The 22,805-nt window shown below is 38.9% G+C and overlaps 1 protein-coding gene across 1 annotated transcript; it reads right to left on the bottom strand.

Annotated features, from left to right (window-relative positions):
- Window positions 1-6,581: 6,581 nt before the first annotated feature.
- On the bottom strand, window positions 6,582-8,642 carry LOC133850532 (fork head domain transcription factor slp1). The gene has a single exon (XM_062286655.1). The coding sequence runs from the start codon at window positions 8,017-8,019 to the stop codon at window positions 6,922-6,924; it is 1,098 nt and encodes a 365-aa protein (XP_062142639.1). The 5' UTR covers window positions 8,020-8,642; the 3' UTR covers window positions 6,582-6,921.
- Window positions 8,643-22,805: the final 14,163 nt, after the last annotated feature.

The raw sequence follows: 22,805 nt of genomic DNA, 5'->3' as shown, positions 1-22,805 counted from the left end.
CGCATTTAACGAAAAGAAACACTGCCAAAACTCACGCAGCGCCAACACCAACAACAACAACAAGCCAAAATAGCAACAACAAACTGACAACAACAACAACAATAAAGTCGCGTCGTTAGCAGCGTCGCCGGCAAGCGTTTAGATGTCATCGTTAGCTGCTGCTGCTGATGAACTGGTAAGGGGTATGAGAAAGGGAAGTGGAAGTAGAAGTGGAGAAAATGGGAAGTGGTCGCGTGTGCCACGCGAGGGTGGCAACTTAAAGGGGCACATGCTGCACATGCGACTGCACGAGTTTGTGGTGTTCTCTTGTGGTGTTGTGTTTTTGTGTGTTAATGAACTGCGTAACAATTAACGGCAACAACGAGCACAAATAAAGCGCAACAAGGGAAACGGAGAAAGGAGAACAGGGAACCGGCAACTGGCAACTGGCATCTCAAAGTCAGTGGCCACTGTTTGTCCAGCATCCAACAAGCTGCGGGTTCATTTGCGGATTTATTGCTACATAATCGGACAGCAGCCCAAGAGCAGCAAAAGAGTGAGAAAGCAAAGTCAATGGGTGTTATGCTGGTGCCTGGTCAACTATTCAACTGTTCAACTGTTCCTCCTCACTTGGCACTGATCCAAATCAATTTAATTGAGGTCCAGTCTCTCAGTGCTAACGCTGGCCTCTTTGGCCCGGCTTAATTTGTCGCTGGTTGTGAGAAAGACAGAGCAAGAGACTCCGACCCTTATGTAGCAGCTATATCAGTGTGAAATCTGACCAAAGACATGAACACTATCTTGCAAGATCTGCCGCAAAAGGAAGTGAGGTTAGCGAGAGCAATTGAAAGGATGTGGTGTCAACTGATCAAATCAATTAAAACTTACTAATTGTAGGGAGTACAAATAAAGCAAAAAACTAGCCTATGTATTATAAACGTAAACGGGTAAATATATCTGGAAAGTATGTTCTATATTACTATCATTTCGATCTGAAGTATTTCTAATTTAAGAGATAGTTTTAAGATATGTATTTAAGTGTTACAAATACTATTTTAGTATTTGAGTCGATTGTTGTTGATTAGTTATTTAAACAACTTCAAGAAGTTTTAGCTCTCTCATTATAAAAGTTTGTATAGTTGGGAACTACAAAAAGATTACAGAACTAACAAATAGATAAACGTTTAAGAACTTCAATCTTTTGTACAATTTTGTAATTCAATATAATCTAGTATACATTCAATGATATAATCTCTGCAGTTTTGACTTCTTTAATGATGTCGAAATATCCCCAAAAATGATTCAAAGCGAATATTATTCAGATTTGCAAATTCTCATCTTAAGAATATGCCGAGTTCATCAGAGGGAGCATAATAGTAATGTTTTGCTGCTTGTCAACCCGGTTGAACTCACTTCCGTTCAGTTCCAAGACTTCCCCAAGTTTCCCCAATCAACTGAGATGAGCGCATTACTTCAACTCAGCTCATTCAGCATCTCTTCGTTTAATTGTTCGTTTCTTAGAGCTACGATGACAATTGGCCAGCAGAAGTTCGCAGTGAGTACGCGAGTACTATTCATTCATTTATGCATTCATTCATACCATACAATACATACGAGTATATTTATTCATTTATTACTGCAGAGAGGTCCAGAGGTTCTGCCACTGGTCACAGTCACAGTCGCAGTCAAAGTCTGAGTCCAATACAGAGTCCGAGTTTGAGTGCCCCCGAAGCTGCCCTCGATGTGTGGCGCGTAAATTAACTTAATTGAAATTCGGGTCAACAGAGAGGCCAAGTTAATGAAAGAAACTAATTAAAGAGCAGTTACTCTCTTGGGTTCTCATTCTAGCATGTGGGTTGCAGCGCTGTATTTATATATGTTTTTTCAAATATTTTCATCGTTGTTCGGCAGCAATTTGATGATTGATATTGTTGTTGTTATTTGATTATTTGTGCGCCCTGGGTTAACAATTATTTTATTAATAATCACACATACACAATATTTGAATGTGCTTAGAATGTTGTTGTTGCTGTTGTTGTTGTTGTTGTTGTTTTTGTCGTGTTGCCCTCATCTGAACCATTGCATTTAGCTATGACCACACATCACTTTCAATTAAAAACACATTCTGTGGTCACTCTACAACTAGAGGGGGAAGCAAGGCTATTTCAAGCTATATAGCTGACACACCCGACTTGCACAAACTGTGCAACTTGCAAGGCTTCCACAACAAGGGAGGGTTTCCCCTCTAATAACCATCGACTGCTGATCGATAGTCTCAATTTAAATATTCTACTCGTACTATACGTAACTCAACTACTTAGTGTCAGTTTGTAGGTCGTGTACTCGTATAACAATTGAAAATACGCTCGTAAATCAAATCATTAAACCTTGTCTCCCAACTGGTGACGGAGGCAACATTGTTCTAGCCTGCTTGAGTTATAATTAGATTTGTCTTGATTTTGTTTATGGAATAAAATGGAAATATTGCAGAATCTAGAATATGAGCTTAGTTCAATAATTTAAATTACATTTCATTATTTACAATATATTATTTTATTTATTTCATCAATTCAAATTGAATTGAATTGAATTGAATGAATAACAAATTCATGAATATTTGTATTTCTTGTTTTTTTTTTCCAGCTTGAATATAAAGTAATAGAAAAAGATTCTCTAGATAATTGAAAATATGAGTAAGCTCAACAAGTTTTGTATTTAAGGAATCTTCATTGCAAAGATAATGTATAATAAAATTATTAACTGAGCAAAATATAAATAACATCAGATAAGATTGTTGATTTGCGAGGGCGGAAGTGGGCGTGGCAAGAATTTGGAACAAACTTGATCTGCGTGCAAACATAACAAATGATGTAAAAAAAAAAATTATAGCTCTATTTCTTATAGACTCTGAGATCCAGTGTTTTATACGGACAGACGGACAGACAGACAGACGGACATGGCTAGATCGACTCGGCTATTAACGCTGATCAAGAATATAATAACGAGATAGCATAGAGAAAACAATCCACTATCGAAGAAAAGCTACACTTGAATTAAAAGTAAGTATAAGATTGAATTATTGATTCGACTGACTCTTGAAATGGTTTATTGAACTTATGATAAACCCTGCAAAGTGTAGTTCAATCTGCCATATCAAGGACTCCATCGTATCTATCCATCAGCTTATACTAATGCTCAACACATCTACTTCCACTTAGTGGCAACAAAGTTGTGTTGTAGCAGCTAAAAACTAAAACCAAGATGCTATCAATGCTATGTGATCTCTATACAACGCCTTAAGAACCTAAGACGAGTCCTAAAGCGGACTGTAGAAAACAAAGCGACCAAAATAACTGATCTATAAACAATATACAATATAAAAATATTTATGCACTGAAAGAGTGAACCAAAAAGACAGAGACAACAACTGGTGTTTAGAGGGAGAAAGCAAGAGCTCAACTCGTAGGCGAGATGGGCTTGAATCATTAATGAAACTGGGCTTAGATTATCAGACAACAGATGAAGATGTCGGCGAAACTGCTGAAGGGATAAGAAGAAGGATAACACATAAGATGAAGAAACGATGCTGCTGCTTCCTGGGCAGTCTAAATGCAGAAAAAGTGTAACAAACGGCACACGCAGGATACTGCATGCTGGGCAGGAAGAGCAAAGGGAAGTAAGCAAACAGGGAGGTAGAGAAAGAGTCGACTGCGAGAGTGAGAGAAGCTAATCAGCTTGGGCATCTGGACTAGCTTGGTTGGCAACTATTGCAACTATTGTGCAGCAGGAAACCAGGTTAGAACTACTGCAACTACTCTTTCTGCTGCTCTTTCGACATCGTAATCCCTGCACTTAACCCGAGTAATAAGATAAGTAAGGCAGATCCTCTGCTTCTGCTTCTACTTTTGCTGCTTGTTATCTTTGTAAATTGCACGTCGAGCACTTAAGCCAATTCAGGGCAAAAACCAGAAACCAGAAACCGAAAACTGGTTAAGATCATTTCTACGCGTGCTCGAAACTCAAAACGATCCCTCAACATTCTGATACAGTTAAATAAATCCAAGCGGCTTCTGAACCAAATAATAAGGCCACAATGCCCTCAACACACATACAGGACACACACAGAAGGACAATCAACCCGCAAACTTCTTTTGGTCCTGGCAAACTGCAAACTGCAATCTGCTTTAGCGACTTAAACGCTCGAACTCTCGTCTCGAACTCTCAATCCTGGCTTAGGTAAGTGGATTCAATGCGAATCCAATTCACCGTCGAACATAATTGAAGAAATGTGTTAAGTATATAATGCGCTCATCCGAACTACAATATTTCAATAACAAGCAACTACTTAAGCTGGGCACCTCAACCAACAACCAACAAATTCCCAATCAAACAATGACCTGATTCCGTTTGCTAGGATTTTCTTTCAACATCGCCAACTATTCGTATATAGTTCACATTTTCAGTATCTATTCTGTCTCAGACTCGTTCGACCCTTTGTTTAATCGTACACAAAGTTGCATATCTTAAGTCGCTAGCTAAGCTTGGTTTCTACATGCAAAATATTGGATGGCATCGATGGGTTTATGTGTGGGCCCGAAAGCCGATTTAACTCTTGCCCTCGCCTTAAGCTGAATCTAAGCCCCAAAATATCTACACATATGCTCAAATGATTAAACACAACTGGCAAAAGGATCAAACTAAAGGATTTGCCTAGCCAGTAAAGTGAACATATGAGGATCGAAGGATTACGATTAGAATAATAAAGGAAAACAACAAAATAAAGATATATCATTGACACGTTAAAGAACAAAAGAAAAGATTCATAAGTTACAGAAAATCGTACTCACTTTGAAAATTTTATGATATTAGCTGTGGCAATTCACAATTCTGAAATGAAAAGTTGACAAAAAAACAAATTATTTTAAGGTTCAACTAATTAAATAATAGATTTTATTATAAAAGTTTACTTTCTTGATTTTCCGAACCTTCTTGTATAAATTTAACACTGATGTTTAAACTTTGGAAGACTTGATCTGTTTTTGCCAAATATTTTTATAATATAATTTATATCTCAGTAAACACAACGAACAAGGGTTTCCTGAACAATTTCTTAATATGAAACGCATTATAAAACTCCTCGAAAATAGGTATGCTGAAATAAATGTTGTTCCTAAAACTTCAGAATATCTCATGAATTGATTCATTTTATTCGTGTTGAAACCCAAATTCACTACTACAACAAAACCTCTCTAAATGATCTCATTACTCTAAATGCCAAAGTCAACTTCAGTTTCCTTGTGAGAAACTAGTTTTCCATTCCCCAGATATCTCCACATCTCCACATTTTCCACACAGTTGTGTAGAGCTGCTTGGCACCCTATAAAAGTGCCAGCTAATCGTTTCAATAACATGATTTACCAACACCAAACACAACAAACACAGTCGAAGAGACAGTGCGGCAATAATTTACAATTATTGAAAATGGATAGGACAACAAAAAAAATAGAATAGAAAAAGATGAAGAAAAGCGAGAAAGAAAATACGAGTATGATAATTGCTACCGATCCCAAAGGCTTACACACAGCTTACTAACGATCATATTAATTATCATTTTCATTTACAAATCGCTTCGATAGAGAGTGAGAGAGATGGAGTAAAGCAGTATTTATGATATGACCGTGCCTTGTTACCAATGTTTTTGGAGTTTTTGGGGGCGCAAAGAACTAGTTGAAGCAGCTGATGATGATGATGATGATGATGATGATGATGATGATGATGATGATAATGATGTTGCTGTTGATGCTCTGTTTTTCTCACATGTTTCACTCAAATGCGCACTTAAGCCGCCACATTTACAAACATACAAACACACATACACAGATGACTAGTGATCAAAGATTTATGCCGCTTTTTTTGAGTCGGATTCTAACAGAAATTTTGAAAATTCGAAAATGAAGACATCAACAACAACAATTTGAGAAATTGTGAAGAACGCCCTCGCCTTTACCATCTTCATCTTCATCATGATCTTTGCCTTCGCCTTCGCCGCTTGCCTGTTGGAAAAGTGGCCCCTGGGTTGCTGTCGGTGCCCCTTTCTAGGGTTCTCATCTTTCACTTTTACCCATCGCATATTAGTTGAGAAATTGTATAACAAAAGTTAAAGAAAAACTACCAAGTGTAGTTTAAGCAAATAGAAGTGTGCTGCTTGCTTGCTTCCCTTAGACAAAGGCTCGGCTGGAACTGGACCCCGGCAAGGAGTCTTCATCCCAGTCTCAGTCGCAGTCCCGATTCCGATTCCGATCGCTGTTGGGTTACCTGCGGTGCTGGGCACAGCTGGAGTTGTCACTGGGCATGTAAAGAGCCAAGAAATTGAGACAACAACAACAAAGGGCGAACGCTCTTTTTTTCCTCCTCGTTGTTCGTATGTGTTTTGTGAGCTTCAAACGGATTTCATGTTTGCCGCCAGCTAATTAAGTCATCAGCCAGCTAAAAGCAGCTAAAAAGGTAGCTAAGCATTTAGCCATATACGGCTAAAGTAGCTACAAAAAAGCTGAAATTCAAAAAGATGTTGAAAATATAAAAAAATTCGTTTGTTTTTTCCATTTGAAATGCATTTTTATTTAATTGCTTGCTTTTAATTTGTTGCTAATTAATGCTAGGGTTGCCACCAGTCTGTGGCGTAACTGGAGTGCTCAAGGGAGCGGAGGTGAGGTGGGGGCGCTGCTCCTCCAAAAAGAATTGCCGGCTGTCCAGGCCGGCGACGGTCACAAATGAATGCGATTGCTAGACATCAAAGTGCTTATGCTTGTCCTGCTGACCGACTGATTGACTGACTGACTGACTGACCGACGGACTGCCGGATTGACAGTCTCGACTGACTGACTGACGACTGTCGACTGACTTTAACCAAAACGCTGAGCGCTGGGCTGTCGCTGACATCGCTTAGCTGGCGGGGAACTTGCCAAAGAACTGCATGCGCTGGAAGAGCTCGGCATTCATGTGCGCACCCGGATAACCCTGCAGCTGGGGATGCGCTGCTTGCGGTGGCGGTGGTGGTGGAGCCGATGTCGGTTGGTACTGCATTTGCGGTTGTCCATAGCCAGCAGCAGCAGCCGCAGCGGCGGCAGCAGCAGCAGCCTGATAGGCAGCGGGATTCATGCGTTGATAGAGGGCAGCGGCGGCAGCAGCGGCGGCGGCGCCAGCAAATGGCATACCAGGGTAGCCATAACCAGCGGCAGCAGCTGGAGCGGCATAACCACCGCCGAGCATGGGCGAGAAGATGGCCTGGCGGTAAGCGGCGAGGCGAGTGCGACTGGCGCCGGGATTCTTGCGACGCAGCTTGCCGGTGGTTTCGCCAATGAAGACTTCCTCGGCCGAGGGGTCCAGGATCCAGTAGTTGCCCTTGCCGGGATCATCGTAGCTGCGTGGAATCTTCGTAAAGCATTTGTTCAGGCTGAGATTGTGGCGAATGGAGTTTTGCCATCCGCGCTTGTTGGCCTTGAAGTAGGGGAAGCGATTGATCAGATACTGATAGATGCCGTTGAGGGTCAAACGCTGTTCGGCGCTGTCCTGAATGGCCATCATGATCAGAGCATTGTAGCTATACGGTGGCTTCTTGTTGTCGTTGCTGCTGGCGCTGATCTTCTGCTTCTTGCTGGGATTACTGCTGGCATTGTCGCTGCCATCGCTGTCATCTTCGCCATCCAGTTCAATGTCGCCATCATCATCGAACTCCTCCACATCGAGCTTATCATTGTGCTGCGACGACAACGACTCAGCGGCGCTGCTCATCGGAGTGCTGGTGCGAGAGGGGCTGTCAAAGTCCTCGGAGGCGGAGAGTTCGCCATCGGAGTTGGCATATGGCATGGGATGGCGATGATGATGATGTTGATGATATGGCATTGCCATTGTTGGTGCTGTTGTTGGTTCATGCTTGATCACTGCAGCTGTGACTGATGTTGTTGTTGTGGGTTTCTTGGCCAAAATGGCATCGATGGAGAAATTGCTTTTGAATTCCATTTCGCAGACACTTTTCACCATTTTTGTAAATATTTTCTTTTTGGTCTTTTAAATTTGTGTTTCAAATTCTTATCTTCTTCTTGACACACACGAGAGTAACTGTTGCTGATGTGCACGTTGCGCTGCGTAACTCAATACTGACTCTCTTCGGCTGCTGACCGCGCTATTTATACCCCTCGGCTCAGTGAGCGCGCCTTGCGCATGCTCTCACTCAATAGACACACACACACACGCATACGCTTGCACTCGCACCCACCCCAAAGAGAGAGCGCATGGTTAGGTAGACAGAACAATACAACGCACAAGCGCAAGCAAGCAAGCAGGCTCCGCCTCTTAATCTCTTCATACTGAAAACCGGTTTGGCAGACCATTTTGTTCCACTTGCCATCCACAGCTGGCCAGTATTTATTTGTTGCTGTTGTCGTCGTTTGTTTTGGAACTTGTGGATGTTTATTTGCAGCCCTTTGCATGCTTCGGCGTCAAAATATCCATTACATCCAATCCAAATAGGGGATGCTCGGCCCCGTCTCTCCTGCTTGTAGGCGTTCTATACCAGTTGTATACTGACATTGCTCTGTCTCTTCTTTCTCTCTCGCTCTATCATTCCATATTGTTGCTTGTTGTGATGTCAGCATATTGCACAGTTAATTGCAACAACAATAATAGATAAATAAATAAATAAATACACATATCGAGTACGACAAACGCAAAATATTTTCTGTATTGCACTGCTATCAAAAATTCCAGATTCGTGGAATGTTTTTGCGCTTCTCTAATCCACTCCAGAAATTAGTTCAGTTTTCCAGTTTCAGCTTCAGTTTCAGGATTTTCTTTCAGCGTGGGATTACTTGAAATCCACGTTGGCTTAACATTCTGCCACGCTGATTTACGCTGATTTTCAACAGCTCAATGGAGCTCAAGTAGCAGGTAATCCCTTTTTGCCCTGGCCAAGCAAAAGGGTTAATCATGTTCAGGCAGTTGGCGGGATTTGTTCTAGTTTCGCGACAGATTAATTAAATCGCTCTTCTTAAGAAAATCCTACCACTTTGGCCTTGCAACGCTGCCTTTTGATATACAACTGTGGATATACAACATGGATCCTAGTAAACATTTTGTTAGTGAGTCGGTTTTAAGCGACTTCTAGAAGATTTTGTGAGGGTTTGATGCAGAAATCACCCAGATAAACATATGTTAAGCATGGATAAATGTTAAGAAATGGATTTGCTAAATAATATTTTGGTAAAATGATTAAGCACATAAATCAAACATAGGCTATAGATCTGCTGAAAGAGAAAAACTGTTAAAAATTATGGTTTGGTAATTTAAATTTATATTTTAATTTTAATTAAGTCAACAAAATTGTAACAAACAATTTGAAATATCGCAACAAAGGGACTGCAAAAAATTGAAAAAAAAAATACTTTTGAATTTTATAAATGTGCTATAAATAATAATATTTTGAATAAACCAAAAGTAAGATGAAAAATTGTGGCAAATTATTAAATTAGTTCTCATATCGTTGAAAATAAATATTCCCATTTTTTGAATATATTATTTTTAAGATGACAAAACATAGCTAAATAATGTTAAGCCGTAAAAGTTATTGAAGGGAGAACTTAATAAAAAAATTTATGGCTGATAATAAACATTTGATGCATATCATTTGTTGATTTATGAATAATATTACAATTCGATACGATATTTAGCAAAACAATTCAAATAAATTTTGTGAAAAGAGTGAAGAATAAATCGTAAATTTAGATTGTACCTGCGCTATAAAGCCGGGTCATAAAGCCAGCAATAAAATAGCATAAATCTGGGCTACCTAGAAGTTAAGAACGCGGATCATTCATTCAAATCTTCACCGCGATTTATCAATTGGGGTGGGGATCAGGAAGAGAGATTCAGATAGGGATCCTTGCATGCCAATTGCAGGCAAATGGCGACAACACTGAACACTGGCGATCGATCATGTGCATTGTGTGTCCGTGAAATCGGCAAGGATGTGCCTCGACTGAGTGCAAAGTCCAAAGTGTGTGGGCCGAGCGAACGATCGCACAGCGAGCGTCTGTCGAGCGCGACAAATGCAACGAAGAATGTCCTTTTTATCACACACACACACACACACAGACGCAGACGCAGACACAGTGAGTGTCCTGCTGTTGACAGCACTACGAATGTCTGTTGACAGGCTGTGGAACGTAGTATATCGCACATTACGATCAATTATGAGACTCAATGGAACACCAGCGGCGTAACGAAATGAGGATGAAACTTTCCCCCTGTCACCCAAAAATGTTTGTGGCATTAATTCAAAATTACATGGACATTGTGCCGTGGCCACGGAGTCTACTTGGAAATTCGCCAAGTCAATGTATTTTTCCTTTTTCTTTTCGTTTTGGTAATATGCCAGGCGTGACAAGGCGAAGACTGAACCAGGACCAAGAGCGAGGACGAAGCGTGAAGCTCTCACCTAAGTGTGGTCTGGCAATGAAACCATAATGTCAGCCAACAGGCGGTCTGATCCATGGCCTGACACCATGGAGCTGCCACTGATCATCGATCAGTGACTCTAATGCATCAGTTACTCTCTCGCTTACAACCTTTTTTGCTCATTTTGCACTCGAAAGTCACGGCTAAATATGCATGCATAACTTGCAATACTTTTCTAGAGAATCGCACTGAGCGATGAGCACTCCACATTATGGTTACTTATTTGGTTTAACACGTTGCTATTGTAATGCAAGAGAGCATCATTTTTTCAATTAAAGAAAAGAAAAAAGGATATACTTGTCCCTTTCAAAAAATAATGGCATAATCTAACTAATACTATCAAAAAAATTAATCACAATATTGAAAATCCAAATAAAACTTTTCCGCAATTTAACACGAATAAATTTGAAATTATCTTCAACCGAATATTCAACCCCAAAAACTTGGCAATGAAAATATTAAAAATGATTACAATATATGTGAGTATTTACATTTTTTTTTTTAACACACCAATGAATAAATTTTTGTCAATAATTAAAAATTAAATAAATAATTCGTTAAAATAAAAAATAAAATTATTGAAATGCTTCAGTATTTTATAAAGAAAAATTTTTAGTACTTGTGGTAAATTAATGATTAAATTCTCATCAAATAAACATGGTGATAGGTAAATAAATAATTCGATAAAACAACTAATGCTAAAAATATGAAAATAAATTGCTTCAGAAAGAGATTTCTGAATGCTTCAATTAATTCTTTACCAATAAAATATTTTGTTTAACGCCAAAATATACGATTTCGACAAACAAAAAAAAAGTTGACGCCTATATCCTTATCTGTATTCACATCAGTAAAAAATACAACTTTTTAACTATCAAGATTCAGACTTTTCGACACAAAATTTGTCGGCTTGCTTTTGGTTTTATCTGCATTTCGCAACTGTTGTGCACATGTGTGGGCGAGCATTTTAAGGATCTGTCGACTTTGCGCCGTTTTGAAATCAATTAGTTTTGTCGCGGCTGTCAAAATGCGCCAGGATCACAGAGGATCACTCACCGAAGAAGCCATGTCCAGCTAGTAGGTAAAAGTCGAAAAGTCATGCTAGCTGGCAATGGCGGCAGGTCCTTTGAAGCAGGTCCCACTCTCTACTCTCTACTCTCTAGTTTGGTCATGGCATTTGCAAAAAAACATATTTCCAACTCAATTAGTTGAACTCTGCCCACGCCGAGCATTAAAAAAAAAATGGAAAAAAGAACAAAACACAAAATGAATTGTTAAGGCAAGAAAAGAGAAGCCGCTTAGCCACAAAAGAGAAATGAAAATTCGAGGCGTTCAAATCTACATTTATCCCTCAGCCTCTCTACTTGGACTTGGGATTGAGACGGAGTCGAAGATGTAGACGGCGACGAAGATGGGAAGACGGAGGTTACTTTCAACTTTGCCGACTGAGTGCATCATTATCATCGGCAATTGGACTACTGCGTCAAAGTGCGCTGCCTACTTTTTCATCTCTCTCGCTCTTTATTTTGTTTTTTTTTTTACTCCCCGATCTATTGTTGTTGCACACGTACAAAATATTTGGGCAAAAAAAAAAGAGACGGAGACGGAGAAGAACATGAGCAACTTCAATAACAGTAGTAAACTATGGCGCAAATTAATAGACAGTCATTTGAACATGTGTTGTTGTTGTCAATTGTTGGTTGTTTTGCTGGTCGGTTGCTGCTTGTTGTCTATACGTGCTGGCGTTGCTTTGATTGTTTTGTCAAGTTGTCTAAGATATCAAAGCGCTTCACCGACGCCGCCAAATGAAGACGTCGTCTTCTAATAACCCACAGCGCTGACGTCTTCATTGTCTCTACTTGACTTTCGGTCGATTTATTTTCACAATTGTTCCAACAAAAACAGAGCATACGGCCACTACAAATATTCATACAACCATCCAATCATCCAACCATATATGTACCGTGTAGTATATAGTCTACTCTCAAATTTGATTTGTCGAGCAAGTGTTCAAAACAAAGGCCATTTGTCCAAGTATTTCCTTCTGTTATTCGTTGTTTTTCTTTCGATTTCTCTTGTTTTTGCTAGTTTCGCTCGCTTCGTTTGATCTCCCGGCCTTCCACATGAGCTGCATATGTTTTTTCAACAGTTCCACATTATTTTCTGACATTATTTCAACTATCATGCAATTCCGCAAAGACAAATAATAACGAGTATGAAATACCTACAAAAAAAATTAATTGTAGAAATTGTAAAAATACAGCCACATCCCATAAATAGAAAAGTATATCTTACAGATTTTTTAATTTTTATTTTGGAGTTGATTCCACATTTTAATAAGGACTATAAAATGTTCACAAAAAAAAAAATAAAAATTGTAGAACTACAATCTATGTATATATATATTTGTATTTTATTATATTTTATATATGCAAGGATCTATTTCTCATTTCTCATTTTCGTATTTTAAAAAATTTTTTATTTCATTACGAATCAAACACATATTTTACATAAATTAATTTAATTTCCTTTCTTTTATGTGTTTATTTTTTTTTTATCTTACTACATATTTTAAAATATCTTAAATTACAATTCAAAACGATTTCCTTATTTAAAGCACATTCCACATTTAGCATCCACTTGCAATCCACACTCGCTAGCGACCTCAAAAAAGTCTTCTTTAACTGAAGTGCTTTGCTTAGTCAAGCTGGGAATTCATTAGCTATCTATCAGCCATACAATTCTCAGCTCCAACTCGCAACACGAAGCGAGAAAATCTCAATTTTCAGATCATCTCATCGGACAGAGATATCTTACTCCACAGGGGCAATGGAAATGTTTGCTACTAACGAGCAATTATCGCCGGCTCCCAGGCGTTGTTCCAAGCACATACAGACAATACACTCATACACACACACAGGCATACACTAACACACATACACAGTCTTGCTGTCAGCGTGTGGGATAAGGAGGCATCCTGTACTCGTCCTCAAAAAGGGAATTCGCTACGCTTTGGGGGGGAGTCCGAATACGAATACGAAAACGAATACAGACGAACAAACGTTGTTGCTGTTGTATTGTTAGGACACAATGGATGAAAATATTTTCGTCCTGTTGTCAAATGATTGCATTTAATGTATCCAAATCTGTGTGACGAATCAATTGAACGTTCGTTCGCTCGCTCGCTCTTGCTCTTTGTTGGGAATCTGCAACCAGTTGCCTTTATAATTCGATCAACTCTCGCTATCTTGTCCATGGCCATGTATCCTGTCTGGCATATGTTCTCATTCCCATTTCCATTCCCATTCCCATTCCCCTCCTGCAACGGATTGTGGTCCTGTCCAACCGCACCGACAACTTAATCAATAAGTTTCAGTTGTCCTTTTTTTTTCGTCGTTGTTTCTTTTTTTTTGTGGAACAGATCAGTTGCAGTGGGTGTTGTCAGTTTTACGACAGTGACGCTTACGATCTGAATTGTCCGCTGGGTATTTTATGAGCCACCCTAATGTGGTTGTTAGACCGCATTGTTCAAGCAGCCATAAAGTGTTTAGTAACCAATTTATAGGCACACCATATAGAGTAGTTAGACCTAGTTAGATATGGTAAGCAGCTGTTTTTAGATTGAACAAGCTGCAAATGTAATCATGTGTTCTAGACTGTTGTACAGCTGACACACTTTATACTACTTCGTTTTTTATGTTTAAGGAAAAACATATTGCAGATTACACTTTTAATCTCCCAATATCAATAATGAACTCGCTTCGTTCAAGAAAATATTGAATGTACTTTAATTGAAATTTCAATAAGATGGAATTTTAATGAATATGGGAGTATATTAATAGTTTTAATATCCTATCAGTAAAGCATTTTCTAAAAAGCATTTAGAAATGTTGTTAAAAAATATATAATGATTTTGTATATAAAGATATTATTTCACACAGTAACCCACATATATATTAACATTTTATGAATTATATTCTATGAAAAGCATTTAGAAATTTGTTTACTAAATCTTCATTTAGCGAATTAGGTTTTTATTTCACATAGTAATCCATATTTCACACTTTGAAAAAACATTAAAGTATTATCCATTTCCCAAGTATATCCCCTTTCCCTACTCTCTGAATAGTTTTAAGGACAACCTAAGCTTCGATGAACAAACTCAATTACCTCAATAAGTTGCTTTGAGTTGCAGGTCGCGTGATTTTGGGCTAATCTTTAGATTTCAACACCAAGATGACAACATTATCAAGCATTAGCAGGCGGCAAAAGATGACAACAGCCGCACAGTGGGACAAGCAGATCAAAGCGAGGAGAGCGGGGGCAAATGAGTTACATTGTTGCCAACGTGCCGAAAGATGGCCAACAAAGCTGTTAACGCAATAAAAGCAAAAATGTCACCTGACACAAAAATGCAGCCGTTCGAGAACAAAACACAAAACGGAAAAAAAGAGAATAAAATCGAAATGAAAAAAAGAGCAAGAGCGAAGACAATAGAGGGAAAAGGACATTGAGAACTGAAGCCACATGGCTAGATCGGTTGACTTTGATGGCATTGTTTTAGAAACACGTTATCACATTGTCGGTGGCAACAAGAAAGCAGCCGCCAGAAAGATCTGAGGCATGGACCGAGGCAAGCCGCAAGCGAAATGTCTCAATTATGTGCAGGATCAACTGGCAACCAGCAACTGGCAACTGAGTCAACGCCTTGAAGTCTCTTGTATTCCGCTCGCTCATCGATGTCTTTATTTCTGTTCTCCAACCTCAGCAATGACGCGAAGAATCACAAGATGACTAAACCAAATGAATGCCGAATTGTGCACGTTGCGACGCAGCGGGAGTCCTTGATTTATGTGACGGTGATCCTTGATCCTCCTAGCGGGCATAGCACACGCAATCAAAGAGGGAGACAGAGAGTGAGGGAGGAAAATCAAACACAAATCATTGCAGCGCGTGCAAAATGTTAGAGCACAGGATCAAAAGAATCAAAAGTCAGCTGGCCAATTCAGTTGACTGCAACAATTTCAATTCCAATCCATCGGCCACTGACTGATCCATAAGCCAACAACAAACGAACTCCGACGACGTCATAAGCGGATTGTTTGCATTTGCCTTTCGGTTTTTTAATAGTCTTAAAGAATTTCAATTTGAATTCTTTTTTTGGTCGCATTGAAATGAGCAGTGCTCTTCTTTCTCTCCCTTGACTTCTCCCTCTCCTTTTGTATTGTTGTCCGCTTTTGTGTGTGGACGTGTTAACACAGCAATTAACTTTTACTGTCCAACAAAAATAGGGAAATGCTCTGTGTTTTGATTTATGCAGCGACAGGATCGAACCAAGGATCGAACAGCAACAGCAATAGCAACAGGATAACAGCTGCTAATGGGCTGGCAGGTTTTACGATGCCTCCAACTGTTGTCAATAGGTCAATAGATGGGCGATGGTACAGATTATATAGTAATAATCAAGATCAACGGCTTAGCATACCGATAAAGAATGCATATAATAATTAGGATCAACTGATGCGAATAGAAGTGAAGTAGATTAAGAAACTACAATAATATTATATCGTATTTAAGAAATATGCTAAAGTTGCCAGAGAAAAGTTGAAAAGAATTGTAAAGTAATTGTTCGGTCAATGTATTTCCGAATCAAAGAAATATGCCAGATGTTATATTTAAATGCATTGGAAAAAAAAACAAGTAAGAAAATAACATATTCTAAAAATGTACCAAATTAATATACAGAAAAATACTAAAATATACCAAAGGTAATATTTGGTATGTCGATAAATATACCACAGAGCACAATATATACCAGATATATACCGAAATATACAAAAATATACCGAAGGTTGCATTTGGCATGTCGATAAATATACCACATAGCACAAAAATACCGGATATATACCGAAAAATGCAAAAATATACCGAATGTTACATTTGGCATATCGATAAACATACCACAGAGCACAAAAAAATACCAGATTATCAGCCAAAGCAACTTGGAACCGTTTTTAGTCATACAAAAGTATTTCTTAAATAACTTCAATTTTTAATCCAATCGTAACCAAATAATATGTTTAAACACCTGTAGTAGCCTAGCTTAGTTATCAATATATTGTTTTTAATTTTCAATTTACATCATTCTCATATGATAATTCTTCGTATTTATAACAAGTTTTGTTCAATACTCTGCCGCAATGTTTAATCACTTTGTAATTGTGTCAGTTATTTGAATTGTATATGGCAACAATTCATTGATCTTTAATTGAGGAACTTCCTAAACAACGTCTCCAGCCTCTCGGCAAAGGGGATCCACACGTTCCTGACTGTCTTCCTGCCCTTTCCTGCTCTTTCTGCCTCTGCTTTGTCTCAGATGCTGACAAGTTGATAAATCTTTGGTCTTTTGCCGCGGGCACTGACGACAGACGTCAAATCAGTGACACTTTCTCATTAACGCCTTGGCGCTGTTTTGGGGCGGTCAGCTGAAGTGTGGGGGGGAGCGAAGCGGCAGGCGGTGACGGTGACGGTGACGGTGACGGTGACGGTGACGATGACGTTGGCGGCGCCGCCTGCAGCTAATGTGGAAATGCGACACCAGGGACAAAGACGAAGACGAAGACTTAGATGAAACACACATGCGTTAAGTGAAGTGTTTAGGCGTGGACATAGTTCTCGAATTGGGAACTGGCAACTTGCGACTTGGCAACTGGAGATGTCGCTGTTCGAATGTCGGTTAATTACAAAACCTCCGAAACACTTGAGCGGGAGAGGAGACACTGTTGAAAGTGTGATGCGATGACTCGAATTACAGACGACGGCAGCAGATCAAAGGAAAACCAAACAAGAGACTTGTTGCACATTTGTATTGCTCCACAAAAATTTGGGAATAGAAAGCAGAGATGTCAGAGTTCTTGTTGTAGTTGTTGCAGTTTGCAGTTGCAACTTACGACTTCAGGTGTTTTGGCAGTGACAATTGTTTGGCAGGGACAGCGGGAGCAGCAACAACAGCAGCAGCAGCTACAACTGAAGTTAGTGTTAAATGCCAGCGATTTGCACCAGCAGCGCACCAGAGGAGGCAGAGAGGAACAGAACAGAACAGAACAGAACAGAGAGCGACAGATCCACAGCGAGAGACAACACGCAACAGGACGCTGATGAGTCGTGAAAGGACATTGCACCCGCTGTGGACTGCACTGTTGATGATGCTGTTGACAGGCATGATGCCTGATGTCTTCTGCCTGATGCCTTCTGCCTGTTGCCCGAGAGGAAAACTCAGCTGTCCGAGTTCAGTTTGTCCTTGGAATCGAGTGCTGTCCTTGGCTTGGCCCAGCGCTGTCTGCGATGTGGCCAATGTAAATGGCATATTTTGGCCATTTGCTGGTTAACCGTACACACACACACACACACAGAGAGAACGCCAAGCTCAGCTTGTTTGGCATTGAGTCGTGGCCATCGTTTGACCTTGCTGATCAAATGCGAATCGAAAATGATCAAATACATTTGTAATGTGCTCTGCTCTTTGTGTGTGCTATTGCCGTGATTTTCACGGCTCAATGGCCCTGACAATCATCATTTTAATGGGCCACCACACAAATCAAATACTATATAAAAACTGCAAAATATGTATTTATATTATAAATATATTCGTGTAAGAGAACCTCTTGTGTTGGTCAAATTCATTTCCAGTTGATTACGCGCAAAGCGAAAATGTGTGCGCAACAAGAACAAATAAAAATAAAAATCGAAAATAAAGTGGAAATCATTTAAACGGAATTAATGCTTGAACAAAACATGTGAAAACTATCGCTGTGGCAATCACAGCAATCGCAGCAATTGCTGCCAACCGAACATAACGACATCGATCCCAATCAAGAGCTTTGCCGAAGAAGTCTCTCCTTTCATCTCAATTCCGTTTTTTTTTTTTTTTCTTTCGGGGTGTTTTCAGATTGACGTAACGTCAAACAATATTGGCAAAAAGGTAGAGCCAAAGCTGGGCGTGTGGTTTCGCTTAGCGGGCATCCAAAAGCAACAACAACGACAACGGCGACCCTATATGGTAGACCCTACATGTTAGATATGCCTACTTCCAGAGTTTAATGATCCCAAAACAATGCCATGCATAGCTATTGAGCTCGTGCACTTGGCATTTGCAAGAAACGCGTCTGAATTTTAACACATAAAACACTGCTGAGTGTTTTTTATGTGATTATATTTTAAATACAATTTTCACATATTTTTCTCAATTGAGAAAATTATTTCAATCAATTTGGTTTGCAAAATTGCACAATTCATATTGTACTTTAAAGAGGGAAATATGAGATTCTAAATCAAGAATAACAAACCAGAAGTTTGACAACTTTTTGATCTCAAAAACAACTCTTGAAATAAGACTTTTCTTGTCTTAAATCAAGTAACATGATTTGCTTACTCAGTTTACATAAAATATTTGCTACAAAATACATAATATATGCAAGCACATCCTTTATAGAAAGAACACTTTTTTAAATAGAAATATGTTGCTTTCTGATATACAATGATACTTTCAAGGACAAGGCTGCAGCAGTCCCCTCAAAATGTTGCACAAATAAATCAAATTCAATTAACTAAACGAATTTATAAAAATGTTTTTGCTTCAATTCAATGCAATAGCGTAACAACATTTCCTTTTGTTAATTCGATACAATTAAGATCATTAAACAAATTGCACGCTTTTTAAAACAAGGTTGTTAAATGTCATTTCATAAAGAAAAGAAAACATAAATTATAAACAATTTTGAATTTGAAAGAATGCCGAAATAAAATAATTTAAATTTTTGTTTCAGTTGTTGTTTTTAGTATATTAATTGATCTCAAAATTTGAGGTTCGCTCTGTAGAACAATAATTTACTAAAATACAAACATAACAACATATAAATTAACTGTCGAGTCGATGACCTTAGTTGCTAGCACTCCCTTCTTTTAGTTATTATATTATTTTGTATAATAATTATGCAAACAAATTCAATCTTAAATTGATCCAAGTTATGCCAAATTTCTTAACACAACTTTTCGCTTTTGGGAATGCAGTCTTTTATAAACATTCCTCTATATAGATGTTCTTTTCCAGCTCGATCTGATTAAAAAGAGCGTCGAGCACTTTGTCTGGGCCACATGGAAAGTGGCACGTGGGGCAAGCATGTGGGTAAAACTATGCGCCATACGCGCGTGCCTCATCGGGTGGCACATCCTTTTGGACAAGTGAAAAACGACAACGATAACAACACAACAACAAGGCAACAAAAAATAAAAAATAAAAAACGAGAGAAAAAACAAAGTAACAACACACAGCAGCACGTGACAATTGCGTCAACAGATTTTTCGCTGAGATGCGCACAAAATTATGAAAAACGTGCGCCACAAAAAGCGGCAGCAATGGCCCTCGGGGCCACACAGAAAAAGGGGGCAGTAAGAGGGAGTGAGGTGGAACTTGCCACTGTCACTCACTGCTGCTGCTGCTGCTGCTGTTGTTGTTGTTGTCGACAATATTTATGCAGCAGCAGCACCAACAGCCCGTGCCACATCGCTTTCACAGCTTTTGTTTTGCAAAAGTCTTTGGCATAAACTCTCCAACGATCGAACAGCTCTTGAAACGCAACCCCCTCTAGTTGTTGTTGCTGCTATTGCTGTGTTGCTGTGTTACTGCGGCTGTTTCCGCTTCCTCCTCCAGCTGGGGCAAGGTGGATTGTTACTGTTCTGGCTCCCGAGTGCGCACCGCAGAACGTGACGAAGAACAAAAGAAGGCACTTGCCCACTTCCATACTTCCTGTTCTCTCACACTCCCAACTATCGCTTCGCTTCGCTCCTTTGGCGGTCCGAGTCCTTGTGCCTCTCTCCCACCCTCTCCTTCCCCTCATTTCCGTGCTCTGCTCTGCTTTTGTTGTATCCACAAAAAAGCACGCTTATAATAATAATGTCATTATGTATTGTAAAAGCAGCGATAATAAAAAACGAACAAAACGAAAAAAAACAGCCTCTTTCTTTTTTTTGTTGCACAAACTTTCTAACGAGCATGTGGCAACAGCCACCGAAATGTACAGCACACTTGCCACACATGGCAAGCTGTCAGTTTGTCAAGTTGCTGCCTCAGTTTGGTTAGCAAAGATTCGCATATTGGGCTTCAGCAAATGTTGCAACTAATGATATTTAACTTTGGTCACGTTTGCACATAAACCAATCGCGAATTATAAATAAACAAGAAAGAAAACGACAACAATATGTGAAGCAATACGAGTATATAGTTAAGATCTTACAGAAATATTGAAAATATAAACATTATTACATTTTTAGGATTACATTATTTTTTAACTATCAAAGAAATATTTTAATAATTTTTATCCTCTTCGACGTATTTTTCTTTATATCATTCTTTTTCTCATATTGTACGATCATTTTAGCATTCCTTTTAAATGAGAAAAGGAATTTCTATTAAAAATCATGCAGATGCCTCTGTAGATGGTTTCTTTTAGCAAACCCACAAAAGATCACAAATCTCATTTCGAAAATCTTTCGAGCAGGTTTTCCATTTTTTTTTAATTTGCTCAGTCAGCTAAGGAAGCCCTATAACAAATATTGACTTTGCATATTTGTCGAAAATATTTGTAAGCATTTTATTTATTTATATTAAATTGAATCGAGCTAAACCAAAAACAAACTGAATTGCCAACAAACACCTTTCCCAAAAAAATAAAAATGTGGGCAGCAAAGAAAGCAAAGCAAAATAAACAAACTGCAGAATGGGAAATGGAAAAGTAGAAAAGTGGAAAAGAGGAAATACTGCGAGCTGGTCAAGAGATCAGCTTGCGATCAGGTAGCAATGAGAGCTGAGGGCGTTCACAATATTCTGCCGCCAAGGCAGTAAAATCTATTTGCATTCGACTAATGAAAAAATAATATTTGTGCGCTTCAAAATATCAGAAAAATATATATGAATATAAAGACCAAACAACAAAAGCAATAATCAATAAAAACAAATTCAAAACAGCGACAAAAACATCTGCGAATTTGTTTGGATTAAAGTATTAAGCAAAAGGTGTATGCAAGTAGATATCTACTACAAAAAGAAATGCTCATAAAAATGGGGAAAATAAAAGAAAATGAATGACTAAGAGATACCCTTTCTCAGGGAGCTCAAGAGCGGATCCAACCAATTGGTGGCCACATAAAACTGAAGCACAAACATAACAATAAACATTCCAATTTACATGCATTTACAAATTAACACTTCATATATTTAACACGCTCAAGTGGCAGCCACCGCAGATGATGATCCCCTTCGACTCCCTCGCTCTCTGCATCTCGAGTGTGCCCAAGAACAAAAAATTGTCGGAACTCCATATGGTTGCAAACAGGAAGCTAATCCTGCGCTGTGATATATCAACATATTTATGGTAAATGGATCAGAGGGCTTAGCGCACAAATTGTGCGCTCAGAGAGACGAGACAGTCAGCAATCCAGCAAGTCTCAGTGGTTGCCATATGTTGCACGATATTTTGGGGGGGAGAGAGGAATTGAGAACAGCCTGAACTGAACTGAACTGGTCGCAATAAAATTTTATGTACTTTTATTCTTCTCTCTGACACTTTATGTGATGGCTGGCGGCTGTTTAATATTTGGCATAAGTCTTTTAATGTTTAATAAACAATTATTAGACAATATATTTTGTGTGGCTTTTGGTAAATCTTTTGATCTGCCTTTCGCCTGCATTACACAGTGTGGATATAAAAATAAATAAACCACACGGCGAGACAACATCTTTTTTCTCTTTTCATTTTGTTTAGATGAACATTTGTAGCTTCTACTTAGTAGTGTTGTTGTGCCAAGCAATTACGCACCAAATTCATACGAATCATAACAATAACAGATCCAAATCCATCATTGCCACCACAGTGCCGAGGCGGTAACACCTTAAAGATGCCGTTCGAATGTGTTTGACATGCAATTCCGGGCAACAATTGAAGTGGAGATTGTATATGCAAGTCGCAATCGCTTTGATCTGCATTAAGTTGATGCTGCTGATGACTGAGGCATGACTCTTGTATTAATTACAAGCATCATTAGTGCTATTGTCCCAGCGAAACGTTTTCTCACTGACATTTAAGTTCAGAACTAAATATATTCTGAAAAATGTTTGCCTTCGTTTGCCACACAAAACATTTGAATTTAGCGCCATGGTAAAGTGCTGCCCATAAATTTTTAGCGAGTGCTACTGAAACTTATCGATAATACCAAATAGTCGATTTCGACTTCACGCTTCCTGCGTCGATAGTCTTTCA

This window comes from Drosophila sulfurigaster, chromosome 2L (genome assembly GCF_023558435.1).
Source record: "Drosophila sulfurigaster albostrigata strain 15112-1811.04 chromosome 2L, ASM2355843v2, whole genome shotgun sequence".
Taxonomy (NCBI): Eukaryota; Metazoa; Arthropoda; class Insecta; order Diptera; family Drosophilidae; genus Drosophila; species Drosophila sulfurigaster.
This window is presented reverse-complemented; position numbering and strand designations above follow the sequence as displayed.

What these genes read in the sequence shown, in the direction of transcription:
- LOC133850532 (XM_062286655.1), bottom strand. Translation starts at nt 8,019, where the DNA reads ATGGTGAAAAGTGTCTGCGAAATGGAATTCAAAAGCAATTTCTCCATC.